We start from the raw sequence: 25,586 nt of genomic DNA, 5'->3' as shown, positions 1-25,586 counted from the left end.
TTTACATCATTTGCTATCATGCATTATACTCTTTAAACTGTAACTTTAACATGAATACGTAGATATTAGAATGGCTAAAATTATTTATAACAACATACTGGTCTATTAAAAGGCATTAAGAATGCTTTTATTCTACATTAGGAATATCTTTATAATACATTTTATACAGAGGCTTTGTAGAAAGTATTACAGAAATGTTAATAAGAAAATCTTTCTCTGTCAAGTTATGCTGGAATATTTTCTTTATGTTTTGTGCTGTCTCTCTTCAGCAAACAGGCAATATAAATAACGTTGTGTGTAGTAGAGAGGGATGGCATATCTCACAACGTCATTCATTCAGCATTCATAACGCACAAATGCACTCTGGGGAGTGAACCATATTCAGTTGATTTTAAGCTTTAATGGTCCAGCAAGTCAGTTCAGTCTCTTGAATAACAAACTGATGTTGAAATGGCTCTTTCCCATCATATCATCTGCTGAGATATTGCCTTATGTTGACCTATAACCCCTATCAAACTCTCCACTGGAGCAGATGAAGGCAGTAAGTGTCAATATGTTATTAACACCTGGATCACACACTCACAGTACATATAAGGCAGTCCATTATTCAACAACAAGGGGTAGTCGTGTAGAATGGTTTTCTTGATGGAGGTGAAAAGGGAGAGAGAGAGAGAGAGAGAGAGAGAGAGAGAGAGAGAGAGAGTTCCAAAACCCAGTGAGCTGCTTACCAAGACAGCATTTTAAGGCATCATAAGTGTGCTCCAAATGCAAAGGATGTTCCAAAAGGTAGGAAACAACATTTGAACATTCACACCAATTTTAGAAGGCAGCATAAGCCTAAGATACATAGTTTTTGCCAAAATCAAAAGGCAACATGGCATGTGTTCTTTTTTTTTGTTTTTTTTTTGGATTTTCTCCCCTTTTCTCCCCAATTTGGAATCCCCAATTCCCAATGCAATCTAGGTCCTCATGGTGGTGTAGTGACTCACCTCAATCAGGGTGGTGGAGGACGAATCTCAGTTGCCTCTGCATCTGAGACCGTCAACCGGCACATCTTATCACATGGCTTGTTGAGCGTGTTACTGCGGAGACATAGTGTGTGTGGAAGCTTCATGCTATTCTCCACGGCATCCACGCACAACTCACCATGCGCCCCACTGAGAGTGACAACCACATTATAGTGACCACGAGGAGGTTAACCCAATGTGACTCTACCCTCCCTAGCAACCGGGCCAATTGGTTGCTTAGGAAGCCTGACTGGAGTCACTCAGCACACCCTGGATTTGAACTTGCGACTCCAGGTGTGGTAGTCAACATCTTTACTTGCTGAGCTACCCACGCCCCCATGACATGTGTTCTTAACAAATAAGACAATCTCAAAATGCTTTGCAACAAGCTTAACGTAAAAAAGAATCCAAGATGGTGGTGGAGTTAAGAAAAATGTAGATGGGTGTGATCTGTGTTTTTATGCCTATTATAGTATCACGTTGTTAGCTTAGCAACATGCTAACAGCAAGCTCTAATGGAGACTCCCGTGTGTTTTGCATGAGATGCACTATTTGTGTGACACTCTGAGTTGCTACCTATGAAGAGCTTTATAAATCAGTCACTTATTAAGTTAAATTATAGTTGGACAATACATTAAAATGTATGTACCTGTCTATGTAGACAGCAAAGCAGCTCTGCTGAAAAACAAACAAACAAAAAAAAAAAAAAAACAACAGCTGCTGATTTTAGCTTTTCTTCTTGCCTGGGGTGCATTTCCCAAAAAAATATCATTGGGCAACTATGGTTGCAAGTTCCATTGTTACCCACATAGTTCAACGATTTGGTGTTTCCCGAAACTGTAGTTCCAACCAGAGCATGTGAGCGGAGGCCGCTCAGTGCCGCTCGCTCAACCCATGATATGCTGGTTTGGGAATCTGCGAAATAAACTATAGGCCCGATGTTATGGAGCTCTAACATTGTTTTAGTTAAGTTGCAAACCCTATAAACTAAATAAATGCAAAGTATAAATCAAAGCTAAGAACGAGGAAATCGAAAGGGAGTGTGGACTGTGGAGAGACTGTGAGAATTAGCAAATATTCCTTTTGGAATCGTACGTGTCACATTGCCAGAGAGCACGAGGATGTGCTACATGAACATGGTAGTGCAGCAAAAGGTGAGCTAGTAGACTACACTACTATTCGATAATAAATTCATAGATAAGTAATGTGTCTTGTTGTTTTGCCATCATGTTAGTGCAGCTGCCAGCTAGATGCGAGCCCAGTTCTGCAGGGTTGCGAACGTTAGAGCACCCTCAATTGAATATGTAAGATTAATAATACTGTATATTGGAAAAGCATTTAGCCTTGAATCCCAGTGAACACACACACAAAACCAATAAACATGTATGAGCTTGCAGTGTCCTAATTTGCAGGCGGAGCATTCTGCTTTCATGCCTCTGTTGTACAATTGAGCATTTGATTAGTAAAGAGAATTTAATTGCGTAATTATCTCACTTAATCGACCAGATTTCGATTTCTGCTTCGGGGTAAAGTGGCACAAAACTGCTGGTCAGTTTCCCAAAGCCAAATCCACACCTTAACGATAAGTGAAATGTAAAAAACAAAAAAAACTGACTGTAGATTAGTGGTTGCGGATAACATCTTCGACATCGCTTGCTGCATTCATGCGCAGAGATAAAATCTATAAATGATTGAACATTAAAAAAAAAAAAAAACTTTTCTTAAAGGAAGGCAGTGTAATTTGTGAATTAAATAATTTTATTTGTTTTAGGACCATTAAACATGATTTCATCGAATATATATATATATATTGGACAAAATCTCGCTTTATGCAGGCAAATATGTTTTTGCCTGCATAAAGCAAAACCTTGCTGTACATATAAATAGCGCATGCACAAGACATGATCGTTTGACGCATATAAAGTCCAGATTCACTTTTTGGTGCTTTAAAAATATCAAGAAATAAAAACAAAGGGGGCACATGGTATCTACTAATATGATAATTATTATATAAATAACCACAGTCCTTTAGCTTGCATTCGTACATATAAAATTGAAGGGAATATTAATAAAGCAACAATACTGAAAAAGAGAAAAACATTCACTGCTCTTTTCTGGATAAATTAATACACTCTTTAAAACTGAACACAAAATTAGGATGAGAAATTGCTCATTTTAATTTTCAGACCCCAAGTCTGATAGCATTAAATCAGAAACATATTAATGTATCTAATCTATAAACATTCCGTGGAGACAACTGAAAAACAATTATGAATTTCACTTTTACATGCAATATTTTTCCCTGGTACCAGTCCATGTTTTCATTATTGCCATAAACGACTCGAACAAACTTTAAAGTTGAAAAGATTGTGTTAGTCGGTTGTGTCACTCAGATCCAGTTGAATCTGAAAAGCGTGAATTTGCACATATGAGAGTTTCCGTGCCAACACACATATGTTTTATCACTTGTAGAGGCATGTTTGATGACTTGTTTAAAGTAAATAAAGGTAAAAAAAAAAAATTTAAGGTACTATTTGAAGATGTTGATGACATATGTGCTAACAGAGAAATATTTGACTGACGAAGGTCTGGTTCACCCGATTATCTAGCAGCCATTGTAAACCAGTTCAAAATAAACAGCGAGATTTTATATACTAAAACACAACAATACAATCACATAATTTCAGATGTGTACGTTATTAATCATTTGATAATTTACTAAATGTTGGCCTATAGTCTATATTTAACCCAGAGGGGCAAATGGGCATTTGCTTGGGCCACTGTACCTACCCCCTGTGTGCGTGTTTGGAACCAAGTATACTACAGAGAATTTTAATGTCGGAGCGGGATTTGAGCGAACGCTTTTTTACCGGTGAGTTTGAGCGGTACTTGAGCGGAGCGTCCGCTTGGGCCGTGAGCGGCTGGGCGGAGCACACACGCATGGAGCGGATTATCGAGCGGAGTGCCACACCGCTCCACTTCGCTCACATGCTCTGGTTCCAACCAACAACTGCAAACAGCACTGCAAATGTTGCAGGCTTGGAACTACAGCTCTCATCTGTGGTTAGAAGCAGAGATTCTCAGGGGCGTACTGGCCATAGGGAGAACCGGGACTTTTCCCAGTGGGCCGGCCGCCAAACGGGGCTGAAAGGGTTGCAAAACGGTGCCGCGATATGCCAAAGGGGGCCGTGACATGCACCTGTGGGATATCTGCCCACAGTTTTTTTCTTGTCAGCATTTGTGACAGTAATTTTAATCTTAGATAAAAGCTGTTGCTTTTGATTTTCTACCTCCTCCAAATGCAATCATTCTGTCTTTGAAAATTGTAGTTTTTAGTCACATGTTGTATTTTTAGCACATGACATGTATCTCAAATGGACTTATAAATAGATAATGCTCTTAGGCAAAATAAGCAGCAGAAACGCAACAACAAATCAATTAATTTTTATATATATATACTGTCGATGAATAATGTGGTTTGTTTTAAAAATGTGTATGAATTACATGTGTATGAATATTAAGATGCCCATTTTCAAGAGTCATTACGGTAGTCATTCTGACTCGCTGCGGAGAGGACAAAGATACTGCAAACAGATGTAAAAATGAACAAAACCGCAAATAAAAATGCAAATATAAATCTGAGTATATGTGATGTAACCTGAGTCATGACAATCAGACGGAGTGTAGAAACAATGTTTGTCACAATACCACTAATAACATGCAATAACAGCACTGCGTTAAAATTGTGATTTGTGTTACAACAAAATGTTAAAGACGGTAAACAAATCATATACTGTATATTAATGATTTCTCTTTGGAGCAGTTTTGGAGCTTGTAATAGATATATTTTTCTTATTTTTGAACTGATCTCTGCTGTGTGTGATGCTCTCATGGTGTTTACTGGTTACCAGTATGTTACAATGATCTTTGATAGTGACAAAAGAACTATTAATAACTGTTTACTATTCAAATAAATGTTAGCAATTCACAATTAATGTATATTGAATGTAATTTTACAGTGTGGGGCATTAACATATAACTGCAGCATATAGCTTGCAAAAGTGTTGCAAGGGGCACATAAAAAATAAATATCGGTGATCGGATCAGTATTGGCCGATCACCATATTGAAATACTGTATCGATGATCGGTATCAGCCTCAAATTTACTGATTGCTGCACCACTACATCATACTATGGTGATTAAGCAATGAGTTAAGTTGTTGTATGGGAAACAAACCCCTGACCAGCCGACAAGTGCCCAAATCCTCTGAAACCAGAAAACCAGACCAGCCTGTTCTAGGGAGCTACTTAAACATTGATCAAAAGAAAAAGAAAGGAGAAGAAGGCCGAAAAAACCCACAAAATTTTTAATTAGCTAAAAAACAAAGTCATCTCTCTAAAAAAAAAAAAAAAAAAAAAAAAAAGTGTGAGCCATAAATACATTGCTCCAGGGACCTCATTCCACCCCCTGTACCTCATCCATTTTTTGGAGTTGTGGACAAACCTTTTTAGTATTCCTCAGTCTATCTCTTATAAATAGTGTAACACAAAAAAATGGCAAAATTGCTAAAAAATAAAAATAAATAAATAAATTATATATATATATATATATATATATATTGTTTTATAATGGTTTAAGTACCAAAAGTGTATAGGGTCGTTTTTTTTTTTTTTTTTTTTTTGTACTTCCATATATTATATTTTTTTTTTATACTTATTTCATATCTATTTAAGTTTACTATCACGGGATATCTACTTCTTTGTGTCTTACAAGAGAAACGAGTACTATATTTATACAAATAAATACTAGATCACGTTGACTTTCTGTGCAATAATTAATTATCAACAATGGTGAATTATCAGTATTTTATATGTGTATACACATACATAATATATATGCAATTTATTACTCAAGGTGGCGCTGTTTTTTTAGTGATTGACTTGATTCACATTTGACATTGCTATTTGACGAAGAAACAACATTTAATAAACCTATAGCAAGTACAACACATGAACAGTATGATATGACTAATGTCATTTGGATGTACTACTGAAATAATGTAAGTTGTTCATCTATTTAGACTCAACAAGTGATACACATAAGCTACACATAAGTTACACATAGATTACACATGTGTATCTTATGTGTTATGTGTAGCTTAATATGTGTTTGACAGCCAGTTGCATCTCATGAAATTTCAGTGTGAAAATAATTAATCCTGTTCTAGATTTGTCCTGATTTGTTGCAGTGTCTCTTTCATTTATGAAAAATAAAACATCAAAATATATTTTATTTTAATGTTTTCTAATTGTCTTGAAAATATTTTTAAAATTTTACACTATCTGGGTATTTTGTACATCCATTTTTGATAGATATAAGTGCTGGGTCTCTAAAGACCTGAATATGTAAGAGTGTTTGGGAAAATTACCATGTGTTTAAGGGTTAACAGCAGACCTTCATTACCTGACTGAACCTAATGACTCTGAAACCCATAAAGCAAATATGCTGCAACATTACAGCTGGCCAATAAACCCATCATAAATAACACTGGACAACCGCTGGCTATAGACTGGTCAAGAAATAGAAAGGTTCTTTCTTATGTTTTATATAAAATGTCCTAATATTAAGCCTTCTCTCTATTCAAATGAAATCATGATTTTTTTTATTTATTTATTTTTTATATATATTTCCTATTTTTGTGGTGTTGTGTAATTTCTATGGTTCTCATATCATTAGGTGATGCTAAAAGTGACATATGCTCATAAACAGCATCCCGTACTGACGTACACAGTCAATATAACCTCCCCCGGACGTGTCTGTGTGTGAAAATGAAAGGAATGGCAGTGATAATTTTTAGCAGAATATGACTGATCCAGCTGGAAATAGAAGGAGAACATCTTTAAATACATGGAGCATTGGAAGTGAGAGCGCACCTGTTAAGTATGGAAACATGTTGATCAGTGCAGGGGAAGAGTGAATCATTACAGCATCTATTGCACCAGAAATATCCGAGAGGTTATTTTAAGAGTCGTTTGATGTTGTGGATCCTGGTGGACAAATGACAATGATACACAGTAATATATGAGATAAATTGGCAAGTTACAGTGTCCCAGTAAAGTAAGCCAGATCATGTTAATCTGCTGCATCCTCCACAACCTAACTTTCAGAACCAGCCTGCAAAATGGAAAATTACGTTGTGCAAATTGCATTCGCCATAAACTTATTGGGCATGTTTGTGCCATTACCTAAATTATTCATAATTCCTTTGGTGAAACAGGTAAACCAACTGCTGCAATTCATTCTTAGTGAATTCCCCCCACCCTATAATACAGTATGTCAAAGAAACTTTTGCTTCAGTAAGTCAAGTTTGTTGCAAATGAAAAGCTGCCCAACAATCAACAGTCTTTTCTTAACAGACAGCAACAGGGCATCTGTGAATTGATTTCAGTCTAGTCTAACTGGAAGGGAAGCATTGACCTGCAAGTCTGATCCTAGACAAATGATTTCACAGTATGACCATGTGGACCATCCGGTTCATCCCATCTCTCCCCAGCAGGTCTTTATCAGACAGATAGAGGTGTAAGGCACGATTTGACCAGTGGAGACCCCTGACTCCCACCTGTGAACTGCAGAGAGCGACATGCACTTCCTGAAAGCTAGTGCATTTCACTGCTTTGCACATTTAAGTGTGTGTGTTGCTGTGTATGTTTGAATGGGCCACTCGGTGGGTCACGACTTCCACCATGAAAAAATAGCTATTATTTTTCCCCAAAAATGAGAGATCATTCTAGAAATGAAATATTCCAGGTTGTTTTCAACAAAGTGTCTATGGACTGACGGTCAAAAAATTTGGACTCCTCCCTCAGTTTGTAAAAAAAAAATTATGAAAATATGTTTACAGTAATGCTCTTACAATGGATGTCTATGCAACATTCTGGATGGTTCAAAATAAATGTGAAGCTTAAATTTTGATCAAAGGTTTGTTGCTTGAGCTGTAAGGCTGTCTACTACTGTAACAGGGTGTAGTTTTTTAGTTAGTCCAAACATAATTTGAAAGATTGAATATAACTTTTCATATACACAGTTGGTAAGCAAAGCTATTACACCAGTATCATGCAAACACATGAAATATTTAAGTGGTATGGTTATACTTTCAAAAAAGTGTGATAGTTGCATATTTTTAGCATTTATTCACAGTGCTGCCAGCTTGTGTACTATGCTTCATTTGTATGTGTATTACTGTAAACTAAACTGCAGCATTGTTGAATTCTTGCTTCTGATTGGTTGACAGATATTACAAGTTGTTAAGGCTGTCAAATCAAGGCGTTGATCAATTTTCTACAATGGCATGGTTATGAAGTAGTTCCAGGTTTGTTGACCACATTACAGTTATATATTACTTCACCGCATTCTTTGTTGAACTAGTAACAGCGACAGACACTTAATGTTGCCGCATGGAAGTAGTTCTATAAACAAAAGTGTTTTAAGGATGTAAACCTAAAAATATATGTACAGATAAAAACATTATATAGACATGTACAGGGCCGGATTACACACGGGCAAACCTGGGCAGCAGCCCAGGGCCCCTGGCTGTCAGGGGGCCTCCCAGCAGTGTATGTGAGTGGTGCAGAGTGGAAGCTGATCAGAGTGGGAGCGTGATTTTGCCTGGAGAAAAGAGCATTTTTTTCTGAAAGTCAGAGTGTCAGACTGTTTCTCTCACTCAAAAAGCCTCATTCATGAAAATATCGTAAATATAAAAAAAAAATTGGGAGGAATTAGTTAGCGAGTGTTAGTGAATTCCAAATGTTCGTAAGTAGAGCGCACATGCATGTTCATTCACAATTATTATAATCCACGCCATATAAGGAAGGCTTCAGACTCACTAGTGCATGAGAATAGGAAGCTTTTAGCATCCATTTTTTTTTATGGAGTGCATTCACATCGTAAAATACTGATTTAGAAAACACTTGCATGTTTGTTTTAAAAAGTAAGAAAGGAACTTACAGTCATTGCATGCTTTTGCTGTCATCAGAGGTTCTTTTGTGAATTAAATAGTCCAAGAGGTCAATAAAAATGGTTTGACATGAAGCTTTAGTGTAAAACAATTTCAGTTCACGCTGGCAAGAGGATGTCCACCACCATTAACCTTCTCCGGTTCAGTTGAGCGCATCGCCAGCATCATTGGTGAAACTTCTTCAGTAAATCCAAGAATGTGGTGATATACTTCCCTTGCAACAGGAAAAATCTTTAAAGAAAGTGATAGAATGCCTGAAGAAGGTCTTTGACCGAAATGCTGTAAGATATTACAGATTTGCAAGCTATACGACATTGTGTGGGCTTTTTCTTTTTTGTTCCCCCTTTGTACTGTGTATGCAACTGCCTGCGATGTGCTTATTTATGGGTTTAACGGCATTACCATTGACCATATGTTATCAACTGAACGTGATTTACCGATGCCTATACTAAATTATGAAACTTAAATTATAGAGCACATCTATACAGTGCATTCAGAATGTATTCAGACCCTTTCATTTATTCACATTTTGTTATGTTGCAGCCTTATGCTAAAATGCTTTAAATTATTTTTTTTCCCACATTAATCTACACTCCATACCCCATAATGACAAAGAAAAAAACAGATTTGTGATAACTTTGCAAATTTATTAAAAAGAAAAAACTGAAATATCACACTGACATAAGTATTCCGACCCTTAACTCAGTACATAGTTGAAGCACATTTGGCAGTGATTACAGCCTCAAGTCTTTTTGGGTATGATGCGACAAGCTTTGCACACCTGGATTTGATGATTTTCTGCCATTCTTCTTTGCAGATCCTCTCAAGCTCTGTCAGGTTGGAGGGGGATCATTGGTGGACAGCCATTTTCAGGTCTCTCCAGAGATGTTCGATTGGGTTCAAGTCCGGGCTCTGGCTGGGCCACTCAAGGACATTCACAGATTTGTCCCTAAGCCACTCTCGCATTGTCTTGGCTGTGTGCTTAGGGTCATTGTCCTGTTGGAAGGTGAACCTTCAGCCCATTCTGAGGTCCTGAGGGCTCTGGACCAGGTTTTCATTAAGGATATCTCTGTATTTTGCTGTGTTTAGCTTTCCATCAACCCTGACCAGTCCCCCAGTCCCTGCCGCTGAAAAACACCACCACACCATGTTGCTACCACCACCATGCTTCACCGTTGGGATGGTATTGCGCAGGTAATGAGCGGTACCTGGTTTCCTCCAGATTTGACACTTGGAATTGAGGCCAAACAGTTCAATCTACATTTCATCAGACCAGAGAATCTTGTTTCTCACAGTCTGAGAGTCCTATAGGTGCTTTTTTATGTGTCTTGCACTGAGGAGAGGCTTCCGTCTGGCCACTCTGCCATAAAGCCCAGATTGGTAGAGTGTTGCCATGATGGTTGTCCTTCTGCAAGTTTCTCCCATCTCAACACATGATCTCTGGAGCTCAACCAGAGTGACTATAGGGTTCTTGGTCACCTCTCTTGCCAAGGCCCTTCTCCCCCAATTGATCAGTTTGGCCAGGCGGCCAGCTCTAGGAAGAGTCCTTGTTGTTCCAAACTTCATCAGTTTAAGAATTATGGAGGTCTCTCTGCTCTTGGGAACCTTCAATGCAGCCAAAAGTTTTTTGTTGCCTTCCCCAGATCTGTGCCTCGACACAATCCTGTCTCTGAGCTCTGCAAGCAGTTCCTTTGATCTCATGGCTTGGATTTTGCTCTGATATGCATTTTCAGCTGTGAGACCTTATAGAGACAGGTGTGTGCCTTTCCAAATCATGTCCAGTCAATTGAATTTGCCACAGGTCAAATTCAAAGTGTAGAAACATCTCAAAGATGATCCAGAGAAATGGGATGCACCTGAGCTAAATTTCAAGTGTCATAGCAAAGGGTCTGAATACTTACAGTATGTCAATGTGATATTTCAGTTTTTTCTTTTTAATAAATTTGCAAAGTTATCACAAATATGTTTTTGCTTTGTCATTATGGGGTATGGAGTGTAGATTGATGTGAAAAAAAAATAATAATTTAAAGTATTTTAGCATAAGGCTGCAACATAACAAAATGTGAAAAAAATGAAGGGGTATGAATACTTTCTGAATGCACTGTATAGGGGGCAGTGGTGGCTCATCAGAAGGTTGGGGGTTCAAGCCCCAGCACTGCCAAGATGCCACTGTTGGGCCCTTGAGCAAGGCCCTTGACCCTATCTGCTCCAGGGGTATCATGGCTGACCCTGCACTCTGACCCCAGCTTAGCTGGGATATGTGAAAAAAAGAATTTCACTGTATATGCGCAAATGTATAATGTGTGATAAATAAATATAATTAATTAATATATATATATATATATATATATATATATATATATATATATATATATATATATATATATATATATAAAATGTCCAACCAGTCACGTTAGATGGCATTATTTATTATAAATTTTTTTGAGAAAATCAAATGCAAACTGCACCTTTCCCTGATCCTTTCACAACATGCCAAGATCTTCTGCTGGAAAAATGATAAACAGAGTTTGGAAAAAAATATATCTACTTTTTTTTTTTTTTTTTTTAATTGCAAGCACAAAAGAAACATTTCTAAATAAAAATACTTTTTTAAAGGTTAATTTCACTAATTTAATTATTAGTTAAATTTTTTCATTATTTAATTTCACTTCTATTAAAATGTAGTAATAGCACTTTGTATGAAAGAACACAACACGTTCGGATGTCTTACGCATGATTTACACACGGTCAGGAGCAGGTGTAAATTTTGTTCATACTGACTAATGTTTTGAAAATACGTAAACTTTCATGAATATGACAATTTAAGTCAGACCGGCTTTACAAACGATTTACACAAAAATTAGTTCTGCACGTGTTTCTTGAATGAGGCCCGAGCGCTCCATCACGAGCATTACGTACAGTATGCCAATCTAATTGTACGTTTATAAGATCAAATTTAAAGAAAAATTGTGATCACAATTGCTTACTTAAAATTACAAATGATGAAGATGAACGTGAGTGCAGGGAGGTAATAACGAAAAGAAAAGGTTGATTAGGAAATTAAAATAGACCTGTGGCAAAAACATGACAAAGTGCTCTTTTCACATCGGGAAAATAACTGAAGGTGGGTTATGTCTCTCTCCTCTTCCAGAAACCTCGAAAAATCCTCGTACCATAACACTAATAGATCAACCTGGCAAAAAGTTTGTCTTCTCAACATGGAAATAGTTCAGAAACAATGCCAACACTGAAATAATTTGTAATCTTATTGAGGCGCTGAACTTTATTAAATGTTAATGAATTTAATAAAAGAAATAACGATGGCTTTAGTAAGATAGGGCTATCTGTCATGTTAAATTCAGAGTATCACGTCGCATGCGCAGACTGTGGAGACTGCTTAATGTTTTAAATGTGGTCATTTTCAACACTTTTTTTATCCTTGGAAATAGAGTACAATGGCTTTCCAATGATCAAAATATATAAATCCAATTTTTTGTTCATTTGTGTGTTTTCCCCCCTAATAATATAATAAAGATATGCTATTATTTCATGTATGCATGTATATTTAATAGCAAGGTGCAGAATGTGAAAAACCTAGAGCGGAGTTTGATCGATTTCAGAATGCTTTGAGCGGGGAAGGGAAACATACACTGCTTCTCTGTCTCTCTGTGTGTTTGTAGACAGTGTCTGAAGAATTCAATGCTTATGATATGTTCTTTCAGAAATACCTTTAATTTTCCTTTCTGAAATGGTAGCACAATATTTTATAGTGTCGGTAGGGTCCCAACAATGAGTCCAGCCCAGGGCCCCCCACCCCCCTAAGTCCAGCCCTGGACATGTACAAGTGGTAACTGTAATATACTGTAAGTGGAACAATTGATTCCAGACCACTAAATTATTAAAAACGTATGCACACCTGAGGTGTAATGGTTGCATGCAAAACTCGCAGCCATGTTGCTAGGGTGTTGTGGATGGTTGGCAGAGCATTGCTTTGTGGTTGCCAAAGTATTCTGAAAGTTTTTAGCATGTTACTATGCAATTGCTAGGGAGCTATGGGTGGTTGCTGGGGCATTGCAAGCTGACTGCTAGGGTGTTGTGTGTGGTTGTCAGAACAATGCTACGTGGTTGATAATGTGTGAGGAGTGGGGTTTAGCGTGTTGCTATGCAGTTACTAGGGTGTTGTGAACGGTTGCTAGGTACCTGCTAGGGTGTTGTGGGTGGTTGCCAGAACAATGTTACGCATTTGCTAACGTGTGAGGCGTTGTGTTTAGCATGTTACTATGTGGTTGCTAGGGTGTTGTGAGCGGTTGCTAGGTTGCTGCTAGGGTGTTGTGGGTGGTTGCCAGAACAATGCTACGTGGTTGCTAAAGTATGTGGAGAGGTGTTTAGCATGTTACTATGTGTTTACTAGGGTGTTATGAGCAGCTGGTAGGTTACTGCAAGGCTGTTGTGGGTGGTTGTCAAAACAGTGCTACAGTATGTGGTTGCTAACATGTGTGGAGAGTTGTTTAACATGTTACTATGTGGTTACTTGGGTGTTGTAAGCGGATGCTAATTGATTGCAAAGTTGTTGTGGGTGGTTGCCAGAACAATGCTACTCGGTTGCAAATGTGTGTGCAGAATGGTGTTTAGCATGTTACTATGTGGTTGCTAGGGTGTTGTGGGTGGATGCTAAGTAATTACTAGGGTGTTGTGGGTGGTTGCCAGAACAATGCTATGCAGTTGCTAACAAGTGAGAAGTGGTGTTTAGCATGTTACTATGTGGTTGCTAGGGTGTTGTGGGTGGATGCTAAGTAATTACTAGGGTGTTGAGGGTGGTTGCCAGAACAATGCTACGCAGTTGCTAATGTGTGCGGAGTGGTGTTTAGCATGTTACTATGTGATTGCTAGGGTGTTGTGGGTGGTTGCCAGAACAATGCTATGCAGTTGCTAACAAATGAGAAGTGGTGTTTAGCATGTTACTATGTGGTTGCTAGAATGTTGTGGGTGGATGCTAAGTAATTACTAGGGTGTTGAGGGTGGTTGCCAGAAGAATGCTACGCAGTTGCTAATGTGTGCCGAGTGGTATTTAGCTTGTTACTATGTAGTTGCTAGGGTGTTGTGGGTGGATGTTAAGTGATTACTAGGGTGTTGTGGTTGGTTGCCAGAGCAATGCTACGTGGTTGCTAACTTGTGCGGAGTGGTGTTTAGCATGTTACTATGTGGTTGCTAGGGTGTTGTGGGTGGATGCTAGGTCACTGCTATGGTTTTGTGGGTGGTTGCCAGAACAATGCTACACAGTTGCTAAGTGTGCGGAGTGGTGTTTTGCATGTTATTATTAGAGCCTGACCGATATGGGATTTTTGAGACCGATACCGATTTTAGAGAGGGAAAATTCACAGATTACCAATATGGTGACCGATATAGCTAATGTGGATTTTTCACTGATTTTGCACCGATATGACCATGCAAATGTACTCTGGAGGCTGCTTTCTTAAACAAATATTTTATCAAAGAACATTTTACATTATTATTATACATTGTCAAAAAATTCTAGAAATGAACACTGTGAAAATAAAGAATAAATAAAAATACAATAAATAGCTTAATAAACATCAGTACTGTTAAGTATCAGTCAAATGCTGACCATTAAAATAAAGAATAAATAAAATAAAATAAATAGCTAAATAAACATCAGTACTGTTTAGTATCAGTCAATTGCTGACCATTAAAATAAAGAATAAATAAAAATAAAATAAATAGCTAAATAAACATCAGGGGCCGGTTGCACGAGCTATACGTATGTTACAACTTAGCCTAGTTGTGGCGAAATATGGGCACTAAGTCACAGTTTACGCTCTACTAAATATTTGAGCGTTGCACCATTAAATGTATGTAGGACGTAACCCTATGTATAAACTAAACATATACGGCAGCCTCCGACCAGGAGTAACTGATGGAATAAAAAAGCAGACACATTTAATGACATCAATGAGCTCATGTTTTGGTTGACAGGCTTCAGTCCTTTCGATATATATGATGGTGTTGGCATTTACACTCGTTTACATTTACAAGATGCATGAAACCGTTCAAACGGTGCCATTTTTAGGGTGCGTCGCCCATTGTCAAGTTTCAACACATTCAAAATATATATATATAGGATATTAAAATGAATAAATGTCTATTTTTCCAGCCTGTTGTAATAGTATTTATCACCCCTCATTTATTTTAGATACAGTTCCTATATATATTATTATTTACACAAGGCAAATACACTATTTATTAAATCTACTTTTATTACATATCCTATTTTAATGTCTGAATTTTAAATATTACATTTCATAAATAACATTACTGGAATTGTTCGGTTGAAGGGGTACCAAACTGTGAATCCTGAACAAAACAGTTTGATGACATTAGCTTCCACTCAGCTGACAACAATGAAAGTAGCTACGTGGTTAGCTAGTTAGCTGTAAGCTCGTTGTCACAGAGAGTAAAAGATGGACTTTATTTACTTTACAGCATTGTGTCTCACCAACTAGGTAACAGCGAAGCATGAAATTAACACTCACCACACGCAATCCACCACCACGCAATCCTAGTTGTCTGCTGAGCTGCAAAAAGATGCTCTGATGTTTTCCTTTCAATCTGCTGCATTACTGACTGCACTGACAAACTATAGCTGTCTAACAGCAAATAGACATGAGAGATATGGTTGTCAGGGACAAGGTTAACGTTATATTAGTTATATAAAATGATGGGGTCATTTTTTATTAACTTTCCAGTATGTATTTCACAAACTAGTTAGCAATTTAACGTCCTGGTTACTTTTGTAACCTCCATTCCCTGATGGAGGGAACGAGACGTTGTGTCGATGTAGTGACACTAGGGGTCACTCTTGGGAGCCCCAAACACTTCTGCTTTTTGAAAAAAGGCCAATGGGAATTGGCGAGTGGAATTTGCATGCCACTCCCCCGGACATATGGGTATAAAAGGAGCTGGTATGCAACCACTCAATCAGGTTTTGTCCTGAGGAGCCGAGACAAGGTCCTGGCCATTTCAGCGGGTAGTTCAGTGATGTGGCAAGAGGGACACAATGTCTTTTTCCCTCTATCAGGGAACGGAGGTTACAAAAGTAACCAGGACGTTCCCTATCTGTCACTCACTCAACGTTGTGTCGATGTAGTGACACTAGGGGTCCCTATACAAAATGCCACAACTAGCTGAACTGTGTTACGTGGACTGGTGGTGCGAGACAGGCAGACCGCTGTGTGCCTTGTAGCCAGTGCACCAGGCCATCATGTAACCTCCCCCAACACTCTTATGAGCATTGAACGGTCCTTCGGTAACAAGTCGACTGCCCAAAAAAATAGGGACAGGCTAGCCCAGCCGTGGCCTCAAAAGAGTTGAATATGTTAACCGACTGTGGGCCATAAATGTCTACGTCGGGGGGGGGGGGGGTTAATCCTAAGGGGAAGACACCTTGGAGACCACACCCCGCCCAGAGGGGGGGGGGTATTTTGAGTGGAAATACATCACATGATCTTACCGAGTCTTGTCGGAAGTATGTCGTGGAGAAGTCTCATAGTAGGTCCTACCCGAGGGGAGTATCTTTTTTTGTTCTGCCGAAGTGCCCAGGGGCGTTCTCTGCACTCCACGGGTGCAGAGGGGGAGAAGCTGCTGAAATGCACCGTGAATCCAGCAGATGAGGTAAATGAAATCGGCGGATGAATTCAGCTCAATGAATAGAACCGCTCGGCTCTGAAGAGAAAATCTGAATGAGTGGTTGCATACCAGCTCCTTTTATACCTGTATGTCCGGGGGAGTGGCATGCAAATTCCACTCGCCAATTCCCATTGGCCTTTTTTTCAAAAAGCAGAGGTGTTTGAGGCTCCCAAGAGTGACCCCTAGTGTCACTACATCGACACAACGTCGAGTGAGTGACAGATAGGGAACGAGAAGAGATCTCCTCAAATCCACACCGTTTAACTATGCCCTGTCTGCAGAGCCACCGTCAGCTCAGAGTCAGCTCTGTAAACAGTGGAGTCGGAGTGCGTTCTGCTGGACAAACTATGCTATGACACCAATTCTAAAGCATTGTTTTCTGTATTATATGCTCTGAAAAAAGTTTTCATATTGGCGCATATCGGTAAAATATCGGTATACTGGTCGGGCACTAGTTATTATGTGGTTGCTTGGGTGTTGTGGGTGGTTGCCTGAACATTGCTACATCATTACAAAGGTGTGTGGAGTGGTGTTTAGTGTATTGCTGTGCCATTTCTTAGGTGATGTCAGCAGTTTCTTAGTGATTGCTAAAGTGTTGTGGGTAATTGACAGAATGTTACCATGAGGTTGCTAAGGTGTTTAACGTGTTGGTAGGCAGTTGCTAGGTGTTGTGGGTGGTTGCCAGAACAATGCTACGTGGTTGCTAACATGTGTGGAGTGGTGTTTAGCATGTTACTATGTGGTTACTAGGGTGTTGTGAGTGGTTGCTAGGTTACTGCAAGAGTGTTGTATGTGGTTGTCAGAACAATGTTACGTGGTTGCTAACATGTGTGGAGTGGTGTTTAGCATGTTACTTTGTGGTTACTAGGGTGTTAAGAGTGGTTGCAATGTTACTGCAAGGGTGTTGTGGGTGGTTGTCAGAACAATGCTATGTGGTTGCTAATGTGTGTGGAGAGGTGTTTAGCATGTTATTATGTGTTAACTAGGGTGTTGTTAGCGATTGATAGGTTACTGCAAGGATGTTGTGGGTGGTTGTCAGAACAATGCTACGTGGTTGCTAATGTGTGTGGAGAGGTGTTTAGCATGTTACTATGTGTTTACTAGGGTGTTGTGAGCAGTTGCTAGGTTACTACAAGGGTGTTGTTGTGGTTGTCAGAACAATGCTACGCTGTTGGTAACGTGTGTGGAGAGGTGTTTAGCATGTTACTATGTGTTTACTAGGGTGTTGTAAGCAGTTGCTAGGTTACTGCAAGGGTGTTGTGGGTGGTTGTCAGAACAATGCTACATGGTTGCTAGGGTGTTGTGGGAGGATTCTAAGTGATTGCAAGGGTGTTGTGTGTGGTTGTCAGAACAATGCTACGCGGTTGCTAATGTGTGCAGAGAGGTGTTTAGCATGTTACTATGTGTTTAGTGTTGTGAGTGGTTGCTAGGTTACTGCAAGGTTGTTGTGAGTGGTTGCCAGAACAATGCTATGTGGTTGCTAATGTGTGCGGAGTGGTGTTTAGCATGTTACTATGTGGTTGCTTGGGTGTTGTGGGTGGATGCTAAGTGATTGCAAGGGTGTTGTTTGTGGTTGTAAGAACAATGCTACGTGGTTGTTAACGTGTGTGGAGAGGTGTTTAGCATGTTACTATGTGGTTGCTAGGGTGTTGTGGGTGGATGCTAAGTGATTACTAGGATGTTGTGAGTGGTTGCCAGAACAATGCTACGCAGTTGCTAACATGTGCGGAGTGGTGTTTAGCATGTTACTATGTGATTGCTAGGGTGTTGTGTGTGGTTGCCAGAACAATGTTACGCAGTTGCTAACGTGTGAGGAGTGGTGTTTAGCATGTTACTATGTGGTTGCTAGGGTGTTGTGGGTAGTTTCTAGGTGTTTGCTAGGGTGTTATGGGTGAATGCCAGAACAATGCTACACAGTTGCTAATGATTGAGTGGTGTTTAGCATGTTACAATGTAATTGCTAGGGTGTTGTGGGTGGATGCTAAGTAATTGCTAGGGTGTTGTGGGTGATTGCCAGAACAATGCTGCATGGTTGCTAATGTGTGCGGAGTGGTGTTTATCATGTTACTATGTGGTTGCTAGGGTGTTGTGGGTGGTTGCCAGAACAATGCTACACCGTTGCTAACGTAGCAGGAAGAAACACAGCGGCTGCTGCGAGAGCTCGAGAGGATTGCTGGAAACAAATTATGACATAAATGTGTAAGTGTCCACAACAAGAACACACAGGCTTATCCATTTAAAAAGCTTAAAAACTTCATTTAAATTATCAAAGCTTTTAAATTTGTTTAAATTGAAAGATGGTTATCATTTAATACTTTTGCAATTTAATATAGGCTTTTGAATAATTAAAAAGTGAGCACTTGGGATACTTACTGTATGTGTAACAGTAGCCAGCTGGCGCATGATAGCTGTTCAGTATGTTAACCTCACTGGTCTTAAAGACCTACTAGCGACCAAGGCTGGAGGTCATGGCTTCATAGCCTCCTTGTTAGCGCATCAGGCTCCCATGCCCGTGATGTATGCAGTAATTACTATGAAATAGGCTACTAAGACATATTTGTTCTTTTTTTAAGACAAATTTTGTTTACCGCTTTTGAATTTCAATTAATTACTGTATTTTCATCCAGTCCAAGAAACAAAAGAGTTTGTGAGGCATTCATCCCTTTTTATAGCCATCTTGTAGAGTGATTAAGCTTTTAATATTTTAAAATCGATAATTTTTGGCAGGCATTATATTAATCCATCTTACTAGCTGTTTTAAAGAAAGCCTAATATTATATTTATGTTAATATTTTGACAGATATTTTTGCCGTAAATCTATATTTAGACTCTCAAATAAATAATTTATCATAAAGAGTCGATTTTGTGTATGTCTACAATTTTTTTCTTTTGCGCTTTAAGAGACACGGGGGAGTGACTTCATTGTGCAAGAGATCTCACTTTACTTACAGATGATTGGTTCAGCATCTGCTAGCGATATGTTACCCAAAACAAAATCTGCCACAGAGCAGGTTAGCCATGGAGCATAAATTTAAATGGCGATGAACACCGCTAAAAGCTGACCCACCTTCATGATACCTAAATCCCAGGGTTGACACAAACTAAACTGAAACTTACCTGGCTAGCCACCGAAACCTTCATGGTACAGGAGTCGTATGTTACAGTCATCACTCACAAAACACTTTTGTGTGAATTATTGTCATGCATTCACCTATAAGAGCAGCTGCTACGACATAGTCTGAATACATTGACATGTGACAGACCCAGTTAATTTCCACAATAACAAACAATCTGTGGCCTAGAAAATCATTTTCAGGAATCATTTTCATTTTCAAAACCTCTCACTTCCACATCAGTCAAAAGTGCAAGTCAGAGGTTCAGCTCAGAAAAGCCATTGTGCTGATAAATGCTGTATTTACTCACAACACACTAACAGACTAAACCACATGGTGACACGGCCAGAAACAGAAGAATCACAGAGTATTCATCGGGCTGTTTTTACAGATTAAATTGATGCATATTGATTGAATTACCTCCATTTACAACTGAAACTGAATGCTCCACTCTTGAATAGTAGATAGTAGAATTAAAAACAAGCTCTTATCATTACCTCTTATTTAGGTCACTGACAAAACATTTTATCAGTCATGAAGCCTCATGCATTGTAAATAATAGCAGGACGAAAATGTAAAAGTGTAGAACTACAGAAAAACAAAACCCATAAAAGGTCAACAGACTTGCAAGGCCATGTGAATGCGTATAGTCTGAAGATCATTGTCAGCTTCTACTAAGATACTATCATCAAGTGCAAATCAAAAATAAAAAGTGGATGAAATACCCATTTATGGACTCCATGAAACTCTCTGGAGGACCATTACTGAAATGTGGAGTAACTTGAATGTAGTACACAAAGATGCTCTTATAAAAGGACAGATTATGGACTGGGCCTCTGACTGCACTATGCCATACATTGGCTCTACAAATGTGTATTAACTGGTTTAGTGTAATGATTGGCATAGACTATGTATGCCTGTGACATAAGGCACAGTGAGGCCCCTCCTCATCAACATTTACTTGTTCATGTGTGCTTTCATTATTACTTGATTTTCATATAGTCACATGTTTATTTATTACATGCATAATTTGTACTATTTAAAAGTAACTGAAGCCTTAAGGATGATTCCGGCAGAGGACTCGTGGTAAGCATTATGTCATTCATTCATTCAATTCAGGCATCTCATCCAATCATGATCTAGCCTATGCCTTATAAGGTCTCACAGCTGTCTCTCATTGCTCGTTATGCCTCGTTGCTTTCACCCACCACTACCCCAACACCACCAGTTTAAGTCACGTCCTGCTATAAGGGGTAAACTCCTCTCCCCTGCCATCATCGCCTTCCGGCAGGATCTGATGGATCGAGTGATGCTGAACCCTTATCTTATCCCTTATGAATTCCTTATCTCCTTGGCGGAAATGGGTGCACGTGCCGGACCATAATCCGTCATTTCTTTAATATCACTATGGGAACTTCTTATTCAAGGCTCAACCACAGTCCTATACCTTCTTAGACTTGGGAAAGGATTAATTCTTTCATTTAAACTGTGTACAGCAATGGTATCACAAAGTACCACATTGCTTGCTTCTAAAACCACAAAGTCACAATGCACTCACCCTCTGGGTCCAGCTGGGATGTACTTTGGCTTTTCTTTCCCAGTCCCACCATTGCTGCCATCTTTGCCCCAAAACTGGAGCGCCTCTTCTTGTCATCGTCCTCATCGTCATTCCGGCCCAGTGAGCACATGTCTCCGCCCACACTGGAGCTCTTGGTGATGTTGGAGCCAGGTGTGGCAGTCTGAGCCCTGTGTTTCATTTTAGATGTAAACTCACTGTCAACCATGTCAGGTGAATGTGATATGGGATAAAGGAAGGAGAGGTAAGGGACAGGAAGACAGTGGAGAGAGGCAGGAACAGGCTTTAGCTACAGGATTTAGAAGCAGGGTCAAACATGAAAGACAGTCACAGTAGTATAAAATCTACAGGAAACTGAACAGGAAGTCACAGAGCATCAACAGTGACCAGAAGCTGCCTGCACCACTCCAAATGGTGGATTATTTGGATAAAAATAACAATTTGGCACAATGTGTAGCAAGTCATGTATACTGCCAGTAATGTGGAAGAATTTCTCGTTTGAATCTGTTCAAACTGAATTGCAAGGCCAGTTAAGTTCAAGGGTGTTTACTTGAACTCTCTTGTCATGAAACTGTTATGTCTTCTCTTTGTTCTCATGCTGGGAGTTATAGAGATTGTGTTGCTGTACCTATTTTGAGTTCACCTGCCACTGCAAACAAGCTTGTTGTCAAGAAAAAAATATTGTTCTAGATCAGAGAGAAGCTTTCATTTCATTTCGCAACATTGATTATTGGATTTATTAGCATGGCTTTTAGAAAGGCCAAGTATGTACAGGGATTGTAAAACGGAGTCACGGAGACACAAGCTTGTGTAATGACCTATTTAGGGGACATGAGATGAGCTCTTGAGTCAAACGAGCAAAAAATAATGAGCTGGTGACACTATCTTGAGAGTATGAAATTATGGATTTAGGCTACTAATGTTACATTTCATCCACACTGATTTACAAAAGAGATTGCTATGGCGTTCATTTTTTCTATGAATAGAACGTTTATTGGTGGAAAATAGGCAGGGTTTTTTTTTTTTTTACCATATGAAAATACTATCGGAGAAGATTTATATGACACAGAGTTCAAACATTTCTACAGCTGTGACAAAGAGGATGAACCTGTTTCTATGGAAACTGTGTCCTCAACCCGAGTCTAGGCTCTGCATGTTGAAGTCTTCAGAAGGCCTGATCATCTGACATTTAACGCTTTAGCTCTAATGGTATAGAACAATTGACTGGACCCTCTGTTCTAGATCAAATGTATGCTTTTTAAATCATTCTATTTTAAAATATAATTTTGTATCACTTGGTATAACTAAAATATAACTGTATTTTAAATATAGTTATAAATCCTGAATATATTGTTATGTGTCTCAATATACTGTTGTACATTTAAATATATACTGTACTTACAAATCCTGGATATATAATTGTAACTCTGAATATATATTTATGAATATGAAAATATAAATGTAAATCTGAATATATAGTTATAAATCTGAATAATTATAAATTCTGAAAATACTGTTATAAGTTCTAATGTATAGATGTACTTTTTGGACACATATACTTACAAATCCATGTATATAGTTAAAAATATAATAAAAATATAAATGTAACACAATATAAAGTTATATGTAAATCTGAATATATAAATGTAAATCTGAATATATAATTATAAATCCTAAAAATATAGTTTAAGTCCCAATATACAGTTGTAAATCTGAATATATAATTATAAATACTAAAAATATTGTTTTAAAATCCTATATACAGTTGTAAATCTGGATATATACTCATAAATCCTGAATATAGTTATAAGTCTCAATTTACAGTTGTAAATCTGGATATATAGTTATAAATCCTGAAAATATAAATGTTACTCTGAATATATAGTTATAAATATTCATATATAATTATAAATCCTGAATATGTTGTTATAAGTCTCAATATACAGTTGTAAATCTAAATATATAGTTACAAATACAAATATATTAATGTAAATCCTAAATACACTACCGGTCAAAAGTTTTGAAACACTTGACCGAAATGTTTCTCATGATCTTAAAAATCTTTTGATCTGAAGGCATATGCTTAAATGTTTGAAATTAGTTTTGTAGACAAAAATATAATTGTGCCACCATATTAATTTATTTCATTATAAAATTTAAATTTAATAAAAAAGAAAAAAAAAGTTTTTGAAATTGATGACTTGGACCAAATAATAAAGAAAAGCAGCCAATAAGTGCCCAACATAGATGGGAACTCCTTCAATACTGTTTAAAAAGCATCCCAGGGTGATACCTCAAGAAGTTGGTTGAGAAAATGTCAAGAGTACATGTCTGCAAATTCTAGGCAAAGGGTGACTACTTTGAAGATGCTAAAATATAACACAGTTTTGATTTATTTTGGATTTTGTTTAGTCACAACATAATTCCCATAGTTCCATTTATGTTATTCCATAGTTTTGATGACTTTACTATTATTCTAAAATGTGAAAAAAATTAAGTGTTTCAAAACTTTTGACCGGTAGTATATATAGTTGTAAATCTGAATATATATATAGTTTTGAATCTGAATATATAATCTTAAATCCTGAATATAGTTATAAGTCTCAATATACAGTTGTAAATCTGAATATATAGTTATATATCCAAATATAAGTGTAAATCCAAATGTATAATTATATATTCTGAATATAATTATAAATCCTGAATAAACAGTTTGTTATAAGTCTCAATATACAATTGTAACTCTGAATATATAGTTATAAATCTGAATATAAAGTTAAAAATCCTGAAAATATAAATGTTGTCATGTGTATTTTGTTGATTCATGTCTTTTATTTTGAAATGTTTAGTTCCTGTTTCCCTTGTCAAATGATTCCTGTATTCCCTCCATGTTCATGTGTCATGTTTTCATTGGTTTATTGTTTAATTATCTTGTTATCAGTTCTGTCTGTTCATTGGTTGATGTTTCCCATGTCTAGTATTTAAGCCCTCATGTTTGCCATTGTCTATTGTCAAGTATTGAATGTGAATGTTGATGTAAGGTTGTTTCAAGTCAAGTCTCGCTTATAGTCAAGTCATGTTATGTCAAGTCCATGTTTTGTTTACGTTTTTTAGTTAGGGTTTTGGATTACTGCACTTTGTAAATAAACTGCACTTGGGTTCTCTCTACACTTCGTCATCGTCATCATCATTGCCAGCAGCCAGCAACGTTACAAATGTAACTTGGAATATAGTTATAAATCTGATTATACAACATAAATATAGTTATAAATCTGATTATACAATGTAAATCCTGAATATATATAGTTATAAATCTGATTATACAATGTAAATCCTGAATATATAGTTATAAATCCACATATAAAAAAAAAATACTAAGTGTTTAATTGTAAATCCTGAATATATAATTATAAATCTGAATATATAAATGTAGAATTATAAATCTAAAGATATGTATGTATCAATTACAGGTGTAATGTCTGAAATTTCATGACACTACGTCCAAGGCACCTGCTTATTAATTTCAGGTTTCCTCTTATTTTAGGGTTAACTCACCCTCAAGTCACTCAAAACATTAGGATTACAACATTCTGTGGATCACTTAGGAGATATCTAGCATATTGTCCAGGCTGCTCCTTCCATACAGCAAAAGCTGATGATGACTAGCAGTCAAGCTCCAAAAAGGACAAAAAAAGTAATATAAAAGTTGAGCGCTATATTCCAAGTCCTTTGAAACCATACAATGGTTTTGTGTGAAGAACAGATCCATTGCATCTTTTCCTGCCACTGAAAAATGCTGAACGAATGTTCTGACTTCATGTAATGTTTGGGTCAGAAGCTACTGATTGTGACTGTATGAAAGCACAATAACCTGACATTAAGAGATATGAAATGAGACGAATGCCCAACGATAGGGACAGGCTAGCCCAGCAGAGGCCTCTTCTCCTCTCTTTTCTTCCCAAAAAGAGTGGAATTTGTTAACCGACAGGGAGCCATAAGTGTCTGCGTCGGAGGGTGTCCCTCCCAAGGGGAAGACACCGCGGAGACCACACCACGGGGGGGGGGGGGGGGTATTTTGAGTGGAATATGTCACATGGTCTTACCGATTTTTGTCGGAAGTATGTCATGTGGAGAAGTCCCATGGTAGGTCCTACCCGAAGGGGGAGGAGTT

The 25,586-nt window shown here is 37.9% G+C and overlaps 1 protein-coding gene across 4 annotated transcripts in view; it reads right to left on the bottom strand.

Annotated features, from left to right (window-relative positions):
* Positions 1-25,586, bottom strand: part of LOC127420680 (regulating synaptic membrane exocytosis protein 2-like) — a 240,201-nt gene that overhangs the window by 16,051 nt on the left and 198,564 nt on the right. For all 4 annotated transcript variants that reach the window (XM_051663141.1, XM_051663138.1, XM_051663139.1 and 1 more), the window contains one exon: positions 21,398-21,585. In XM_051663141.1, the coding sequence (XP_051519101.1) occupies positions 21,398-21,585 (188 nt within the window). The remainder of the gene's footprint in view (positions 1-21,397; positions 21,586-25,586) is intronic.

Source organism: Myxocyprinus asiaticus, chromosome 30 (genome assembly GCF_019703515.2).
Source record: "Myxocyprinus asiaticus isolate MX2 ecotype Aquarium Trade chromosome 30, UBuf_Myxa_2, whole genome shotgun sequence".
Taxonomy (NCBI): domain Eukaryota; kingdom Metazoa; phylum Chordata; class Actinopteri; order Cypriniformes; family Catostomidae; genus Myxocyprinus; species Myxocyprinus asiaticus.
The sequence above is the reverse complement of the archived record's forward strand: the minus strand, read 5'-3'. Positions and strand labels throughout refer to the sequence as shown.